Genomic DNA, 20024 nt, shown 5'->3' on the forward strand with positions numbered 1-20024 from the left:
CCGTCACGTATTGTGCGTACTGGACCTGCTTTGCATGATATATGTGACCACTCCTTTTAGAGGCGGCCTCAGTGATGTTGACTAGGGAACTCCTGAGGGACGCGGGAGCTGTACCTTAGAGCGTAGGGTTCGACCGTGACTAAGTGTGCAGCTCCATGCGTTCTCCTCATGAGCAAAATTGAACTCTGTCTCTGCATGATTCCTTGCTTCTTGTCTGATTTATAGATGTCATCAGTGTTTGAACCTGACATGGACAACATGAGACAAAGAAGGAGTGGAAGATTTTTAAACAAACTGTTGCGTGACAGTCCACACTACGGTGAGTTCAAGAACCGTCGAGGTTCGTAGGACAAAACGATGTTCACCAAATACTCTCATCAGTGAAGCATACACACAAACATATAAAAAAGTGGGCTTTGTAACAATTGGGAAGGTTTGTGTCACGTTTGTCCTCAAACAAAAAACATACTAAAACAAAACAAAAACAAATTTTCCCCATTTTTTTCCATTTTCAATCCTTTTTAAAAAAAAATGCTCCAGGGAGCCACTAGGGCGGCACTAAACAGCCACGGGTTGCTGACCCCCGGCCTATGCAATAGCAGTTATCACTCATGGAATCCGATTATACATGTCAATTATATCTTTTAGCCAATTGACAATTCTAACCTAAAGTTAGAAAAAAAAAAAAAAATTGAATCCGGGAGTAGTCAAAACGTTCTCCTTACTTATTTATATTATTGTATTAGAAGCTGTGCCCAAATGTGTGACTTGTATGCATATTTTTTACATTTACTCTAACAAGTTGTACTTGTCTTTTGTTTGCGGATGACTCTGCCTTGCTGGTATCAGACAAGGACAAGTCACAGGTGGAGAAAATCCTCAGTGCTGAGCTCTGTAGAACTTGCACCTGGCTCGCTGACAACAAGCTATCCATCCACTTGGGTAAAACACAATCCATCTTGTTTGGGTCCCACATCAAACTTAAGAGAGTCAATGACTTCAACATAAAAGTAGGTGACAGTGTCATCACCAGGAAAGATGAGGTCACCTACCTAGGTTCCATTCTAGAGGCTAACCTTTCCTGTGACAAAATGGCAACCAAGGTAATCAAAAAGGTTAACCAACGAACGAGATTTCTCTACAGAATTTCCTCTCTGGTCAACAAAAGCACCTTGAGGATTCTGGCGGGAACTCTCGTTCAACCCTTTTTCGATTACGCATGCACCTCCTGGTACCCTAGCACCTCCAAAACCCTCAAATCTAAACTCCAAACATCTCAGAACAAGCTAGTCAGGTTACTTCTAGACCTCCACCCCAGATCCCACCTCACTCCTACCCACTTCTCTAAAGTGGGCTGGCTCAAGGTGGAGGACAGAGTTAAACAACTTGCACTGAGCCTAGTCTATAAAATCCACTACACCTCCCTGATACCGAAGTACATGTCAAACTACTTCCTTAACGTAAATGACCGCCATAACCACAACACCAGCGGGTGCTCCACTAACCACGTTAAACCCAGATTCCGAACTAACAAAGGTCTTAACTCATTCTCTTTCTATGCCACATCAATGTGGAATGCGCTCCCAACAGGTATAAAAGAAAGGGCATCTCTATCCTCCTTCAAAACCGCAATAAAAGTTCACCTCCAGGCAGCTACAACCCTAAACTAACACCCTCCCCGGATTGCTAATAATCAAATGTAAACAATCAAATGCAGATACTTTTTCTTTTTCTTATGCCTTCTGATCTCTCTCTCTCTCTCTCTCTCTCTCTCTCTCTCTCTCTCTCTCTCTCTCTCTCTCTCTCTCTCTCTCTCTCTCTCTCTCTCTCTCTCTCTCTCTATGTCCACTACTTGATGTCCATACCCCCCCCCCCCTCCACACCCCTGATTGTAAATAATGTAAATAATTCAATGTGATTATCTTGTGTGATGACTGTATTATGATGATAGTATATATGATAGTATATATCTGTATCATGAATCAATTTAAGTGGACCCCGACTTAAACAAGTTGAAAAACTTATTCGGGTGTTACCATTTAGTGGTCAATTGTACGGAATATGTACTTCACTGTGCAACCTACTAATAAAAGTCTCAATCAATCAATCAATCAAGTCTTGCAACTCACATCATACAAATGTAATGATATATAGTTTTAGGTGGTGATACCTCAACACCATCATATTCTTGCTCCAGCGCAGTACAGTATTGCGGCAATCCCAGCTGACTCAGCCATCGGGAGATAGACTGGTGCTTCATGGTCCACAAACACAGGCGTGTGCATGTACATGAACACACTCCATGTCTGCTCTGTCCAAACCTGAAGGAGGAAAATAGATACTAACGGTTACATATCGCCATGAGTTAGTGAAAATAGTCGATGTGTTTTGATTAAAAGGTGTACAAGTGATGCAGTGGGCAGGGTAGAGGTGGTAGCGGGGGGGTGTATATTGTAGCGTCCCGGAAGAGTTAGTGCTGCAAGGGGTTCTGGGTATTTGTTCTGTTGTGTTTATGTTGTGTTACGGTGCGGATGTTCTCCCGAAATGTGTTTGTCATTCTTGTTTGGTGTGGGTTCACAGTGTGGCGCATATTTGTAACAGTGTTAAAGTTGTTTGTACGGTCACCCTCAGTGTGACCTGTATGGCTGTTGACCATGTAAGCCTTGCATTCACTTAAGTGTGTGTAAAAGCCACATATATTATGTGACTGGACCGGCAGGCTGTTTGTATGGAGGAAAAGCGGACGTGATGACAGGTTGTAGAGGACGCCAAAGGCAGTGCCTTTGAGGCACGCCCCCAATATTGTTGTCCGGGTGGAAATCGGGAGATAATCGGGAGAAAATATAGGCCTAGTATTTCTAAAACATTTTTTTAACTTCTTAAAAGCATTGTTCTGCTTGCTGCAACTGCGCACACAAAGTGTGAGGAACGCACTCCTGATCTGAGGGCATTGGCATCAATAGTCAACACTTTCTTAATGGAAATGACAATAATATTATAATAATGATTAAATAATATTATCACGATTAATATCTCTTAGCCCAGGGGTCGGCAACCCGCGGCTCCTTGACCACTCTGATGCGGCTCAGCTACATACATGCCGACCCCCCCCGATTTTCCCAGGAGGTTTATGGATCTCAGTGTCTCTCCTAGATAACTCCCAGGGAAAAAATAATCTTATTTACACTCTAATTACTAAATAAAGGGCATGCCCTAATTGCACTGCAGTAATTGTCCTCTATAGCATTTACATACAGCGTGCCAGTCCAGCCGCATGTTGCATGTTGTTATTACTTGCACACACAGGAGACAGCAAAGCATACTTACTCATCAGCCACACAGCTTACACTGACGGTAGCCGTATCAAACAACTTTAACATTGTTACGTTACAAATATGCGCCACACTGTGAACCCACACCAAAAAAGAATGAAAAACACATTTCTGGAGAACATCCCACCGTAACACAACATAAACACAACACAACCATTACCCAGAATCCCATGCAGCCCTAACTCTTCCGGTCTACATTATACACCCCCGCTACCACCAAATCCCCCCACACATCAACCCCCCCCCCCCCTCCGTGCGTTGGTTGAGCGGAAGAGTTAGGGCTGCATGGGATTCTGGGTATTGGTACCGTCAGTGTAAGATGTGTGGCTGCTGAGCTAGTACGCCTTGCTGTCACTTACGTGGGCAAGCTAAAACTGCATTCTACATGTGGTCGAGCAGGTACACTTTTAGGGCAGACTGTAGAGGGCGCCAAATGCAGTGTCATCACGCTCTGATATTCGGGAGTCTCCCGGGAATAATGAGAGGGTTGGCAAGTATGACGCTATCAAGCGCCATTCATTCAAAACTCGCGGGCTGCACTAACATCAAATTTCCACATTAAAGTGCGTGCCGGTGCGTGTGTCGGAGACCCCTGGTTAACATAGCACAAAGCATTTAAGCTTTTTATGCGGTGTTTTTCATTTTAAATTTTTTTTGTGGCTCCCATTACTTTCTTTAATTTGTGAAACTTGCCAAAATGGCTCTTTGAGTGGTAAAGGTTGCCGACCCCTGTCTTAGCCTCTAATGCGTGGCCAAGAGATATTCATGCGTGGCACGCATTGAATGTCTCTGCTGCATTGGATCAGTCTCCTGTCTTTAACAGGCAAAAGCTTTGTAACCTCACTAATGCCTTGGATCGTCTATATTAGATATATAACAACGGGTGGGTGTGGTTTTGATAAAATGTTAGTTCGGGTGGATGGCGGGTGGATGACGACTTTTGTAATGCGGTTGCGGATGAAATAATTGCCTATCCGCGCATCTCTAATATACATCCATCCATCCATTTTCTACCGCTTATATACACATATCAGTGACGTGCAGTCACTAGAGGCAGGGGAGACGGGGCCTCACCTGCCATCATGGAAAGAAAAAAAATGGGGAGAGGGGTCCATGTTATATCAACTAAAGCCCACACTTAAACTTTCCACGTGCAAGATTGAATCTATTGTAACCTATTTTTATGGGCTTTCCTCTTTGTGATGTTAATTCCTGTTACACGCTGTTATACAGTATATGCCTTGCGCTCTTATTTTGAAGGCGCTAAGAGCGGAAGTGATGACACGTTGGAGTGGAGCGGAGGTTTTTGAAAGAAGGTAAATAAAGTGGTCCTCATGTAAACTGGGGCCTCCGTGTTGTTTATTATTTTGTAGTTTCATACAGTATATGTGACATTTATAAACCCTCGGTTACACTATTTAAAAAAGGTATTTAATAAGAAGCCAAAAAGTGCAAAAACAATAATGTTCGTGTTGGAGGAGTTGTGAATGACCGCAGGGCCACAACATTAGGTACACCTGCAGACTGCAGCACGGATTTCAAATTTCATTCATTCACAACTCCTCCAACACGAACATTATTGTTTTTGCACTTTTTGGCTTCTTATTAAATAACCTTTTTAAATAGATTCAATCTTGCACGTGGAAAGTTTAAGTGTGGGCTTTAGTTCATATAACACTCCCATCAGGGGGTGCATTCTACGACAGGAGTGCATTAATCCAGCACAACAGCGGGGCATGGACTTCATTTATAAGTAAAGGTAAGACCATAATAAAGTTTTTTTTTTAATAAATATGCTTTTTTGTGTGCTACAGTTTGTATGTGTAAACTAAAGCCCACACTTAAACTTTCCACGTGCAGGATTGAATCTATTTTATGGGATTTCCTCTTTGTGATGTTAATTCCTGTCACACGCTGTTATACAGTATATGCCTTGCGCTCTTATTTTGAAGGCGCTAAGAGCGGAAGTGATGACACGTTGGAGTGGAGCGGAGGTTTTTGAAAGAAGGTAAATAAAGTGGTCCTCGTGTAAACTGGGGCCTCCGTGTTGTTTATTATTTTGTAGTTTCATACAGTATATGTGACATTTATAAACCCTCGGTTACACTATTTAAAAAAGGTATTTAATAAGAAGCCAAAAAGTGCAAAAACAATAATGTTCGTGTTGGAGGAGTTGTGAATGACCGCAGGGCCACAACATTAGGTACACCTGCAGACTGCAGCACGGATTTCATATTTCATTCATTCACAACTCCTCCAACACGAACATTATTGGTTTTGCACTTTTTGGCTTCTTATTAAATAACTTTTTTAAATAGATTCAATCTTGCACGTGGAAAGTTTAAGTGTGGGCTTTAGTTGATATAACACTCCCGTCAGGGGGTGCATTCTACGACAGGAGTGCATTAATCCAGCACAACAGCGGCGCATGGACTTCATTTATAAGTAAAGGTAAGACCATAATAACGTTTTTTTTTTAAATTAAATATGCTTTTTTGTGTGCTACAGTTTGTATGTGTAAAGTTAAAGTTAAGTTAAAGTACCAATGATTGTCACACACACACTAGGTGTGGTGAAATTTGTCCTTTGCATTTGACCCATCCCTTGATCACCCCGTGGGATGTGAGGGGAGTAGTGGGCAGCAGCGGCGCCGCGCCCGGGAATAATTTTTGTTGATTTAACCCCCAATTCCAACCCTTGATGCTGAGTGCCAAGCAGGGAAGAATGCTGGTATGAGCTTTTAAACATAACCCGTTAACTGCTGCCAATCAAATGGTGAATAAGATACTCTTTAGGGTTCATATGTTTGTAAATCTGACTGTGATGAAGTCAGTGCCTCACCAGTCATGAACCTCACACATATATACACCATACACATAAATAAAGATTATTTATGTATTTAATATTTCTATGCTTACTATGGTATATTATATATTTATTATTTTTTTGTTCACTGTTCTGTTACAGAGAACAAGGAAATTGGATACAATTGCTATGGTATGAAAAGGGGGTAGGATTAAATAAGCTCTGCTTCTTCCTACTCCTTTTCGGACGTGCTGTATAGAAACAACTACAGTTGTGTGATGCGTTACATTGTATCGTATGCATGTTCCAAATAAACTGAAACTGAACTGAAATATACAGTAAAACACAGTGGTGTGCCGTCAGAAATCATGATCATAATTCAATATAAAAGTATTTTTTTATTTACTTTCCCTAAATATCTAAAAGTATTCATATCTTTCATGTCATGTCCAACATGACTGTGCACCAGTGCACAAAGCAAGGTCCATAAAGACATGGATGACAGAATCTGGTGTGGATGAACTTGACTGGCCTGCACAGAGTCCTGACCTGAACCCGATAGAACACCTTTGGGATGAATTAAAATGGCGACTGAGAGCCAGGCCTTCTCCACCAACATCAGTGTGTGACCTCACCAATGCGCTTTTGGAAGAATGGTGGACAATTCCTATAAAAAAAAACACTCCGCAACCTTGTGGACAGCCTTCCCAGAAGAGTTGAAGCTGTAGTAGCTGCAAAAGGTGGACTCACATCATATTGAACCCTATGGGTTAGGAATGGGATGGCACTTCAAGTTCATATGTGAGTCAAGGCAGGTGGCCAAATACTTTTGGCAATATAGTGTATGAAATGCATTTATGATTTAGAACCGTCTGTGACAATTGGATTTAGACTTTGGAGAGTCCAACGATATCATATGGTAGCAGACAAACATCAATGGTATTATTGTGTTGTGTATAAACAGTGTAGGCCAATGCATACTTGCAAGGGTGGGTGGTACTTCTCATTTTATTCTGCATGCGTGTGTGGTGTGCTAAGGACAGGACACAGCGAACCTTATCAGCACATGCAGTGACCTCACCCTGACTCCATTACATTAAGTACGGGGGTACGTGATGTCACTTGACTGGTACAGTAGTGTTTTATACCTGACAGAAGCCAACCACTCTGAAGGAACCCTCACTCAATCACATCAAGCCGACCTACAGCGATGTCATCATGTAGATTAGAGCTGGAGGAGTCCTTTATGCACTCTGCGGACCCCCGTTTCCAGTTTAGGGTGGAGGCATGGAGGTCATTTTTGCAGAATGAATGACCTGTTTTCTTCTACCTTTTACACATGAACACTACAGGCTGCAGCACACACGTTGTTTACGGCCCGTGAAGGACAATGACATGTGTTTGCAGACACTAATTATGTTGCGTAACCTTAGAGAAACCTGACATCAAGTTCAACAGGGCATGATTATCTAAAACAGGGGTGTGCAAACTACGGGGGTGTCCAAATGCGGCCCACTGCTGCCTTATGTAAATAAAGACAGAATACAATGATTTGCAAATCCTTTTCAACTTGTATTCAATTGAATAGACTGCAAAGACAAGATATTTAATGTTCGAACTGAGATACTAATTTTTTGGGGGGCAAATTATCATAAACTTAGAATTTAATGGCAGCAACACATTGCAAAATAGTTGGCATTTTTACCACTGTGTTACATGGCCTTTCCTTTTAACAACACTCAGTAAACGTTTGGGAACTGAGGAGACACATTTTTTAAGCTCCTCAGGTGGAATTATTTCCCATTCTTGCTTGATGTACAGCTTAAGTTGTTCAACAGTCCGGGGGTCTCCGTTGTGCTATTTTAGGCTTCATAATGCGCCACACATTTTCAATGGGAGACAGGTCTGGACTACAGGCAGGCCAGTCTAGTCTTTTACTACAAACCCATGCTGTTGTAACACGTGGCTTGGCATTGTCTTGCTGAAATAAGCAGGGGCGTCCATGATAACGTTGCTTGGATGGCAACATATGGTCCTCCAAAACCTGTATGTACCTTTTAGCATTAATGGTGCCTTCACAGATGTGTAAGTTACCCATGTCTTGGGCACTAATACACCCCCATACCATCACACATGCTGGCTTTTCCACTTTGCGCCTAGAACAATCCGGATGGTTCTTTTCCTGTTTGGTCCGGAGGACACGACGTCCGCAGTTTCCAAAAACAATTTAAAATGTGGACTCGTCAGACCACAGAACACTTTTCCACTTTGCATCAGTCCATCTTAGATGAGTTCGGGCAGGGTTTCTGGGTGTTGTTGATAAATGGCTTTGGCTTTGCATAGTAGAGTTTTAACTTGCACTTACAGATGTAGTGATGAACTGTAGTTACTGACAGTGGTTTTCTGAAGTGTGAGCCCATGTGGTGATATCCTTTACACACTGATGTCGGTTTTTGATGCACTGAGGGATCTAAGGTCACGGGCATTCAATGTTACGTGCAGTGATTTCTCCAGATTCTCTGAACCTTTTGATGATATTACGAACCGTAGATGGTGAAATCCCTAAATTCCTTACAATAGCTCTTTGAGAAATGTTGTTTATAAACTGTTCGACAAATTGCTCACGCATTTGTTCACTTAGTGGTGACCCTCACCCTCATCCTTGTTTGTGAATGACTGAGCATTTCATGGAAGCTGCTTTTATACCCAATCATGGCACCCACCTGTTCCCAATTAGCCTGTTCACCTGTGGGATGTTCCAAATAAGTGTTTGATAAGCATTCATCAACTTTCTCAGTCTTTGTTGCCACTTGTGCCAGCTTTTTTGGAACATGTTGCAGGCATCAAATTCCAAATGAGCTAATATATGCAAAAAATAACAACGTTTTCCAGTTCGAACGTTACGTATCTGGTCTTTGCAGTCTATTCTATTGAATATAGGTTGAAAATGATTTGCAAATCATTGTATTTTGTTTTTATTTACGATATACACAACGTGCCAATTTAATCGATTTTAGGGTTTGTACTTAAATGGCTCAATCCAAACAACCTTCCCCAGTCATGGCGGGAAAAAAAAAGATGCAACGGACACAAAAAGTCAACACACTTTGTGAATATCATAGAAAACGTCCACGCACCATTCAAAAAGTGAATTGGATCTGAAAGGCAGGTTGTTGGGTGTTAGGATCCGCCCAACGACTTTGAGAGGTGAGTTCGACAGATAAAATGAATTAAAGGTGACACACATGTTCTTGAAATAAACAATTTAATCATTAAATCATTACATAATTGATTAAATCATGGAATAAATAACTAAATCATGAAATATGTATTTAAGTAATAAAATAATGTCAATAAATAATTACAATATTAATTAAAGATAAATATTGAAATAATTAATTAAATGATCAAATAATTAAATGTACTTTTAATAACACATATATGTATTTATTCAAATAATAATTAATAGTAACACATGCAAATAATTGTTTAAAGATGCACTCAATTTGAGGAAAAGGCGCCTCATATATGCAGTTAAGTGGGCTGAAAAGTAAAGTAAATAATGCTCTCTCTCCCAGGAGGGTTCTTCTTCTTCCTGTTGAGCGCGATCCAACCATTCTCTCCCGTTCTGACCTCTGCTGTTTCCCATGACCACATTTCTCCAGAGTGCTTTCACAGCATCTATTTCATCATAGAAAACTATATATAGACTCATCTGCATCCCTCTTGCTGTATGATCCAAACAAGCAGGACTCTTTTAACATCACAAAACAAAAAATGGATGGGCTTTCAGGGATAAACCAACTCTAGAGCAGCCAGGACAGAATTACACTTTACTAAGTCACTCTAATGTCTTTATTGGATGCCTTTTATAGACCAAGGGCATCTATTTCACTAATCACTTTGGACTGACACAATCCAAGCAACTAGAGTCCCCAGTGAATCAATTCCTTTGAATCGCTTGCCATTTTTTCCACACCGCTCCCTTAACGGTTCCAGCGGTGATGATGACGTCATTGCACAATGTGTGTAGTGACGTCAGACAGCAAAACAACAAAACGGAATGCTGGAACACAGCAAAACTCACGGCAGGAGGAAAGAGAGTCCACATTATACATTCTAAACAAAATCCCGCCAACGAAGGTGTCACGACGGGGTTTTTGCAGCTTACTGCAGGGTCGTTCTCCCAGGAATGCAGACGGACTACTCCGGACAAGGCATGCAGGTAAAAACCTGATTTATTCCTCAAAATCAAAGTATAACAAAAAACAGAAAACGAGCCGACAGAACAACGTGCCTGATAGCACTCGAAGCTAAAGCAAATACTTAGCATAGACTATGGACAAGGCAAAACTCACTTAACTGTGGTATGAACAAACAAAACTTACGTAACAGGTGCATGTAGCAAACACTTAGCATAAACTCGAAACACGACATGAACCTATGTGACTGTTGCAAACAGCAAACAATGACGCCAGACTGATCGTGGCGAGCAAGGTGAATAAATAGCTATCTGATTAGTGGTTGACAGCAGCTGAGCGTGGGACCACTAACCAGAGGCAGGTGAACCCAATGAATCCCCATGATGACCAAAATAAACCCAGGAGTGCACAAACAGGAACTAAGGGAGTCCAAAACTAACAGAACATAACAAAACATGATCCGGGCCACGGATCATGACAGAAGGTAGCAAAAGGCTCAACTTAAATAGTCTTGATTGCCAACAGCAAACAAGTGCGTGGCAGTCCTCCGGTACAGAAGTGAAGCAGCCACGTAAAACACCAACAAAACCGGAAGAGCCCCCAAAATAAAAGCACAGGACAGGAATTAAAACACAAAACACAGGAGAACACCAACAAACTCAAAATAAGGCACGGCCTGGTGTAACAGAATGCCCCCCACCCCCAAAAAAACGGATTCCAGACGTTTTAGAAAAACATAAAAGGTCCAAAGTCACAGGAAGGAGCGGAGGGAGGACTAAGCGGTGGGTCGCCTGGCCATATGTCCTCGCAACCAGCAGGGAAGAGTCAGATGGCGGCGACGAGTAGACCGCCGCTGCGGCTGGTGAGTCGGGCAACCACGGAACGGCCACATCACCAGCAGCTGTCACCGTCCATGCCCGGGTCCTGGGCCTAGCTGCTGATAGCGCGGAAGGCATCCATGAAACGGCCACATTCTTGGCCGACGAGGGGGCCGCGTACAGGCACCTGATGGCAGCTTGCGCGGCAGGAAAGCTGGAGCTGACTCCAGGACAAGAGGCGACGATGAGCTCGCTAGAGACGGCCTCGTGGAAAGACCCGCTGGAGACGATGATGGCGGCGGTGTGGGAGGAAAAAAACCGGATTCCAGACGTTTTAGAAAAACATAAAAAGTCCAAAGTCACAGGAAGGAACGGAGGGAGGACTAGGCGGTGGGTCGCCTGGCCATATGTCCTCGCAACCAGCGGGGAAGAGTCAGATGGCGGCGACGAGTAAACCGCCGCTGCGGCTGGTGAGTCGGGCAACCACGGAACGGCCACATCACCAGCAGCTGTCACCGTCCATGCCCGGTTCCTGGGCCCAGCTGCTGATAGCTCGGAGGGCGTCCATGAAACGGCCACATTCTTGGCCGACGAGGGGGCAGCGTGCGGGTGCCTGATGGCAGCTTGCGCGGCAGGAAAGCTGGAGCTGACTCCAGGACAAGAGGGGACGATGAGCTCGCTGGAGATGATGATGGCGGCTTCGTGGAAAGACCCGCTGAAGATGAAGATGGTGGCGTCGTGGGAGGACCGGCTGAAGACGAAGATGGTGGCTGTGTGGGAGGACCCGCTGAAGACGAAGATGGCAGCGCCGTGGGTGGACCCGCTGAAGACGATCATAGCGGCGTCGTGGGAGGACCCGCTGAAGACGATGATGGCAGTGTCGTGGAAGGACCCGCTGAAGACGATGATGGCGGCTGCATCGTCTGTGTTTGCAGAGCTGGAACAACAGGCGGCTGGACCGTCGGCATCTGCAGAGCTGGAGCAGCAGGCGGCTGGGCTATCCGCGTCTGCAAAGCTGGAGCAGCAGGCAGCAGGAGGACAGGAGTGTGCGGCAGAGGCTACTCCAGGACAGGAGTCGGTGGCGACTCCAGGACAGGATGCGGCGGCGACGCTGAAGCTGAAGAATGCTTCACTGTGGCCATCAGTGCCAAAATCCTTTCAAGCCGCTGGGTCGTAGAAATCTCCCCGGGGGTCACTCACTGGCTGGATTATTCCTGCCACTGGATGAGTCGATGGCAGCATAGCCCTTGCAGGAGGAAGCACCGGAATTGGCGACCTCGATGGACGAAGCTGTGCCTTTCCGGTCGCACTATCCCCCCCCCCCAGGAAGCGGATTCTAGACGCTGTCACCCACCGTGGGAGCAACAGTCACGGATCGGAGGAGGTAGGTCTTGAGGAGGGCTCTTGCTGGTCTATGCGGGAAAACAGGAACAGAAGTTTGCAGAGGAGAAAATTAAGGACGTGCAGGAGCCTGAGTCTTAACGAGCTGGGGAATGAAAGTGGGCGGGGCTTCAACTTTAGAAAGGTGGAAAGTCCTGGTGAGAGCCAGAGAGGAAAAGTCTGTACAGGACACGTCACCTTGTGAGGTTGTGCGTGCACCTTTTTGCGTGCTTGAGGTGCCGGTAACTTGGGTTCGGCTGGCCATGATATGCCTGGACTGCATTGGCTTGGTGCCCAGGACATGAAAAGTTCAGCCACATTGCCATTTGGGTTTCCATATTCACCCATAGTCCTTGACGAGGGCTGCACGTCACGACGACGTGACGACACCAACTTTCGCCTTGGTCGGCGACGCGCAGGCTCGGCACTCGACCAAAAAAAAGTCTATAGGGACCAGATTGCCAACTGGCCCCCACATCAGTATCTCAAGTACCTCAGGAGGGTACCGCTGAGCCTCTGCCTCCAAATCCGCCCAAGAAGTCATCTCAAATTCCTCGTCTGTGACTGCGGGAACATCTGTATGCTGTGACTTTCTGTTACCAAGATGCAGAAGACCAAGGAGGCAATGTGCAGGCAAATAACTATTTAATGTAATGACAAAGACAAACAAAAGACGAGTACCGTTTAGAAAGGCACTGAAGCATAGGGAAGGCTATGCAAAAACCAAACTAAAACTGACAGGTTGCAAAACAACAAAACTAAATGCTGGAACACAGCAAAACACACTGCAGGAAGAAAGATCGTCCACATGAATACATTCTAAACAAAGTCCAGACAATGTCATTAATTTCTATATATTGATGCAGTTTTAAAAATGTTTTGCAACATTTCAAAACAGTGCATTTGTAATAAGAAACAGTTAAATTAAATCTCATCACATTTATTATGTTACATTAAATGTGTGCAAAACTGGAACATACGCAGACAGCTAAATTTTAGAAACAGTCTGCATTGCATTATTTACAATAAACAAATCGATGACCGATTATTGACGTTTACTCATCGATTTTATTATCGGCCATGTCCGGATTTCAATAAATCGAAAAATCGATTATTTCCCCCAACTCTATTGGTTACTGTACTTGTATTTAACATTTCTTGAATTTTGAAAACATAAACAGGAAATGTTTTCTCTTGTTAATTCAACCTAAGGTTGCACTCTATTCAAATAAAATGTGAATGCATTGGCCATTAATTTGTCACGGCCCGGGCTCACCTCTGGTGGCGCGCCAGGTGCGTGCCATTCCGGCTGCAGCAAGCAGCTGCAATCAATCCCCGGCAATCAGCACACCTGAAACTGATGATGAGACCTGCCTTCATAAGCCTACATAACCTGCTATCCCGCGCCAGAACATAGTCATCTGTTCCTGTACAGTAAGCGATTATCTAGCTCTATGCACTCTTGCTCTCTCTGTGTGATCTCCCCCGTCGTGTTGAATTGTCTCGTGTTCTCATTGTCGTCCTCCCTGCAGCCTGCCTTCGTTCCCACGTTACGAGCCGTGTGTCAAGTCTCCCCGCGTTCCCTCTGCTTCCCTGGCTGCCTCTTGGATCTCGACCTCCCGCCTGGACACGGACTTTTGACGCCTCTCTCCTCCCCTCGACCTCACGGACCTCCGAGCCATCCTAGCCCCTCTTGGACTTCCGCCTCGCGCTCAACACTCCCAGTAACACTCCGCAGTTAATTCCCACACATGGTCACACACCATACACTTTTGGATTTAGTCACACTCCATTACTTTGTGCATTATGTATATATATATATATATATATAGTGTATGTGTCATGGCGCGGGCTCGAACCCGCTTTTCTCCGGCAGCTGGGTCTGCCAGCACCTCCATTGGCAGTGCGCCGAGACACGCCCCAGCTCGCGCTGGCAGCGTCACACCCACATGCCGGCAAGGCTGTGGGCGATCAGCAATCTGCACACCTGGGACTGATGAGGGTGAGCTGTTTAAAGACCAGTGGACCCAAGGATCCTGGCCGGAACTTAATCTTCTGTTCATAGAAAGCATCCTGTGTCTGGCTTCCCTCCTGTGTGCTTTATCGCTCTCCTGTCTTTCGAGTTCCCTTGTCTGATCTCCCTTGTGTCTTGCCACAGTTCTTCCCGTGTCTTCTATAATCGAGCTGTGCGCCTCGACTTCCCCCTTGGACTTTGGACTGCCTCCCTCAATCCTCGACCCCCGCTTTGCACACGAACGGACATCTTGACGTCTCTCTCAGCCCCATGGACCTACCGCTTGTCTCACAGACCTTCTTCTGCTTTGTCCCTCCTCTCGCCCAACACATCACGGTAATACACAACAATTAATTACACACATAGTCACACACACATACACCCCTTTTGGATTAGTCACACTCCATTCTCGTGTTTAGTCTATATTCTTAGTATTGTTTGTTATTATATATATATTTATTAACATATATAATAAATACATAGAGCAACATTGCCCTCTTGTGGAACTGTGCCGTCACTACTTCTCCTGCATACATACAGTAACAGTATATATATTAATAAATAGAGTTAATACGCCGTCCCTCCTGTCTGTGCCGTATTCTTCCCCTGTACACCCATAACATACCGTAATTTCCGGACTATAAGCCGCTACTTTTTCCCCTCGTTCTGGTCCCTGCGGCTTATACAAGGGTGCGGCTTATTTACGGCCTGTTCTTCTCCGACACCGACAAAGAGGATTTCGGTGGTTTTAGTACGCAGGAGGAAGACGATGACACAATGATTAAAGACTGACTTTTCATATACCGGTAGGCTGGTTATTTTGATAACGTACAGGCGAGCACTTTGTATTACTTTGCACCGTTGTATTATTTGTACTCTGCACGAATGCTGTTCGCCATGTCAAAGATGTGAAAGTTTGATTGAATGATTGAAAGATTTATTGTTAATAAATGGGACGCTTTGCGTTCCCAAACAGTCATCTCTGTCCCGACAATCCCCTCCGTGGTAGCAGGAACCCCTATATACTACGGTAATTACACATCAAAAACCTGCGGCTTATAGTCGGGTGCGGCTTATATATGGAGCAATCTGTATTTTCCCCTAAATTTAGCTGGTGCGACTTATAGTCAGGTGCGGCTTATAGTCCGGAAATTACGGTAATTGTTGATAACTTGCTTGTTTATATCCATAATTAGTTTTTACGAAAATAACAGGAATATAGGAAACTTCACCTGCAGTGTCTAGTACCCAGTATTTATTTCAAAGTCACACTGCTTGATTTTTTTTCTATTAAGTTGTGAATCAATTGCCACTCACTGAATGGTTTTGGATTATCTCGTTCTGAAAAAATAATATTGTCCCTGAATCGTATTGGCAACCACACATTCCAAATCGAATCTTATCATTGTTAAAACGAATCGTTATACCCCATATAACCAGGTTTTGAAGTAATGGTGAACCAGGGTGACGAAAACATGCAATTAAGTGACCAAAACAATAGTTTACATGTCTTTGGGTTCCAGTTTTGTAGATGATGTCACAGCAAGAGGGGGCGGCATATCGAGTCGGGCACAGTAAAGGCGGCGTTTCAAGTACAGTTAATACTCAAAAGGTGATTGATATTATGAGAAATCACTGCCAGATTCCTTTTCAGGTGCGAAAAATACATCAAATGAATGTGATAGTAGTCGCTGTGGGTCCTTTAAGATAAACAAATTGGTCTCACATAAAAAGTCCCCAATAAGAAAATAATTGTTAGAAATGAGAGGCCTGTGCAAACTAAAAAAATGCACATACTTGTGTATTAGTGGGCATGTTGCATGTGATCTACGAGACTGCATGTGCAATGTATAACAAATGCAAAAGTATATCGCCCTATTCAAATGAGGTTTTTGTGGTGTCACATTCGAGATATTAATTTCCTTCCAAATCCAAGGCATCATGTTGCAACCTGTGGTGTTTTGCTAGGATGCATGAACTGCAGCAGACAACTTTAGTCAGCGACACCTTTTCAGCAATATAGAAGCTCCTTCATCGCGATCTATAGGACCAGGAAGTGCACTCTAGGAGACACCAGCATTAAAGGCCTACTGAAAGCCACTACTACCGACCACGCAGTCTGATAATTTATATATCAATGATGAAATCTTAACATTGCAACACATGCCAATACGGCCGGGTTAGATTACTAAAGTGCAATTTTAAATTTTGCGCGAATTATCCTGCTGAAAACGTCTCGGTATGATGACGCCTGCGCGTGACGTCACAGATTGTAGAGGACATTTTGGGACAGCATTGTGGCCAGCTATTAAGTCGTCTGTTTTCATCGCAAAATTCCACAGTATTCTGGACATCTGTGTTGGTGAATCTTTTGCAATTTGTTCAATGAACAATGGAGACAGCAAAGAAGAAAGCTGTAGGTGGGAAGCGGTGTATTTCGGCAGGCTGCAGCAACACAAACACGTAGCCGGTGTTTCATTGTTTACTATCCCGAAAGATGACAGTCAAGCTTTACCATTGGCCTGTGGAGAACTGGGACAACAGAGACTCTTACCAGGAGGACTTTGAGTTGGATACGCAGACGCGGTACCGTGAGTACCTACGCAGCTGCGGCTTCCAAACATTTGATCGCATGCCCGTACGTGCGTGCCGCTATGTGCATGTCACGTACGTAACTTTGGGGAAATATATGTGCTGTATGAACTTTGGGGAGGTGAACGGTACTTTGGGCTGTGGGATTGAGTGTGTTGTGCGGGTGTTTGATTTGTATTGGCGGGTTATATGGACGGGATGGGGGAGGTGTTTGTTATGCGGGATTATTTGTGGCATATTAAATATAAGCCTGGTTGTGTTGTGGCTAATAGAGTATATATATGTCTTGTGTTTATTTACTGTTTTAGTCAATCCCAGCTGAATATCAGGTCCCACCCGCCTCTCACAGCATCTTCCCTATATGAATTGCTTCCACTGCCCTCTAGTCCTTCACTCTCACTTTCCTCATACACAAATCTTTCATCCTCGCTCAAATTAATGGGGAAATTGTCGCTTTCTCGGTCCGAATCGCTCTCGCTGCTGGTGGCCATGATTGTAAACAATGTGCAGATGTGAGGAGCTCCACAACCGGTGACGTCACGCGCATATCGTCTGCTACTTCCGGTACAGGCAAGGCTTTTTTATCAGCGACCGAAAGTTGCGAACTTTATCGTCGATGTTCTCCACTAAATCCTTCCAGCAAAAATATGGCAATATCGCGAAATGATCAAGTATGACACATAGAATGGACCTGCTATCCCCGTTTAAATAAGAAAATCGCATTTCAGTAGGCCATTAACTGTGATGGTGTGATAAACTATCCAGATGCCAGAAAATGCAGCCTTGCAACAAGTTTTCATATAAAAGTCATCTAGCAGCTCAGAAATGGCATTGCTGGACATTGCATCTTTCTCACCTCAATGGCCTTAGCAATTTGTGCGTAACTGTGCCACTTTGCACATACCTTCCTGCGATCTCAATATGGATGCAAAAACACCATACGCAAACACTTTCAGGTTTCACCAATCAATTACAGGCACCACGAGATCCTCTTCCCAGTACTGTAGCCATTCTAATAATCTAATATCGTTTTTTTTTTTAATGACAATGACGGTTTCCTTGTAAAATAATTGTAATTAAATTTGATTCATACCTTAGTGAAACATTTAATTACAAGAATATATTGTTACATTTATCACTACTTGGCAACTTTAGAGGGACTTCACTATATTAATCTACTTTGGCATGAAACCTGATGTAAATAAGCCATCGTAATTGCAAACCTTAATAGTTACAGTTATGGTGTCAGTTTATTTTGAACGTGCATACTATTACAATGTAATATATTACATATTTTCAGTTTCTTTTTTTTGAGTAGGAGGAAGCAGAGCCTAATAGGAATAAACAGACACTAATGAAGACCTTAGAAATATTCAAGCAGTTCAGCAGATTCCTTCCAAAACATTAATCAATTAGAGAGTGATAGTAACACCTACCTTGAAAAGGGAGCGACGGCTGCACCATGCAGCATGCAGCCTACTACTACACACACGTTTACTGCTCACATCTCCGAGCCCATGTAAAGTTTTACACCTCTGCTGTGGTGTCCTCCACTTTAACTGCATGCCGACAAATCACAAAGCATCAAAAGAGAGACAGAGACAAAGCGAGAGAGAGGAGAGGAGAGAGGAGAGAGAGAAAGATGTTGCCTAGTACTGTACAGTACTGAGAATGTCCTTTGTTTGAATTTAGTCTCACACTTTGACTTCTGCCTGCAGGAAAATACATGTGATTCTCATAAAAAAATATACAATTGTAATACCAGATAGTTATTAAGCATAGCTGTGGTGACTATAGTTGATTGTCGTAGAAATCAAAGACAGACAACCTCAACTCAATATTACCAAATATCACAGTCTTAATGAGGATGCTTTAATTACAGAATGAAAATATAGGTCCAACCGCTATGAAGTTTTGTATTTGTCAGGGGGATTTGTTGGAGTGTATTAGGTAGGTCTTTATTGTCATTGCACAAGTGCAACGGAACTTTGTTTTCAGCACAGACCCGTTCAAGATTAGACAAACTGTCAGAATAATTGTATCTAAGTTATCACACAACTTTGTGTTTCAATGAGTTCCCGGCGAGCAGACAAAAGCCTTCTTTGATCTTACCAATCAAAAGGCTTGTAAAACTCCACTGTGTAGGATGGGAAGCGACATGAAGGTGTGGGTTTCTTTTATGTATTGTAATCCACAGGAAGGTTTTATCTTGACCCGAGATCTAGAAAGCGGAGAGGAAGCAGGACCTGACTCCCCTCCGGGCACCTTTTCTTTGAACCGTTTTGTGACCAAAGGCAGCGGCTGTTTACGACCCCCTTCCTTTAGAAACAGCTGTTGCCATGTAATTATAGAAAGTCCAAATAAAAGAGGAGGCGTACAATCTTTCGTCAGAGCGTGGTGGGAGACTGTCCAAGAGTACAGCCCAAACGTTTCTCCTCAATTGAGCCAAATTTAATTATGTGTCCTGTTTAATTCCTTGCTTCTTTGTCTGTTTAATAGATGTCATCAGTGTTTGAACCTAACATAAACAAACAGTGTACAGGGTTACAGAACACGAACGCTGATGGGTCACCACAAGGCGCCTGTAAAAAATGGGAAAAAGGTACACGCTGAGTTCCAGTAGAGTTTAAACATGCAGTGGTACGACCTCTACTTAAAATAACAAACCTCGACCCCTCTCTCCTCTCTAACCTCAGACCTATCTCTAATCTTCCATACATTTCCAAAATATTAGAGAAGGTTGTCTACAGTCAGTTGTTGCCCTAGAGCGGGGGTCGGCAACCCGCGGCTCTAGAGCCGCATGCGGCTCTTTAGCGCCGCCCTAGTGGCTCTCTGGAGATTTTTCAAAAATGTATGAAGAATGGAAAAAGATGAGGGGAAA

General features: G+C 43.7%; 1 protein-coding gene across 1 annotated transcript in view; it reads right to left on the reverse strand.

Annotated features, from left to right (window-relative positions):
- Positions 1-18705, reverse strand: part of bcar3 (BCAR3 adaptor protein, NSP family member) — a 270158-nt gene extending 251453 nt beyond the window's left edge. The window contains exons 1-2 of the mRNA XM_062028535.1: positions 18580-18705; positions 2171-2321 (exon numbers count right to left, since the gene is read on the reverse strand). Coding sequence (XP_061884519.1) covers positions 2171-2321; positions 18580-18614 — 186 coding nt within the window. The 5' untranslated portion in view covers positions 18615-18705. The remainder of the gene's footprint in view (positions 1-2170; positions 2322-18579) is intronic.
- Between the last annotated feature and the right edge of the window lie 1319 nt (positions 18706-20024).

This window comes from Entelurus aequoreus, linkage group LG19 (genome assembly GCF_033978785.1).
Source record: "Entelurus aequoreus isolate RoL-2023_Sb linkage group LG19, RoL_Eaeq_v1.1, whole genome shotgun sequence".
Lineage (NCBI taxonomy): Eukaryota > Metazoa > Chordata > Actinopteri > Syngnathiformes > Syngnathidae > Entelurus > Entelurus aequoreus.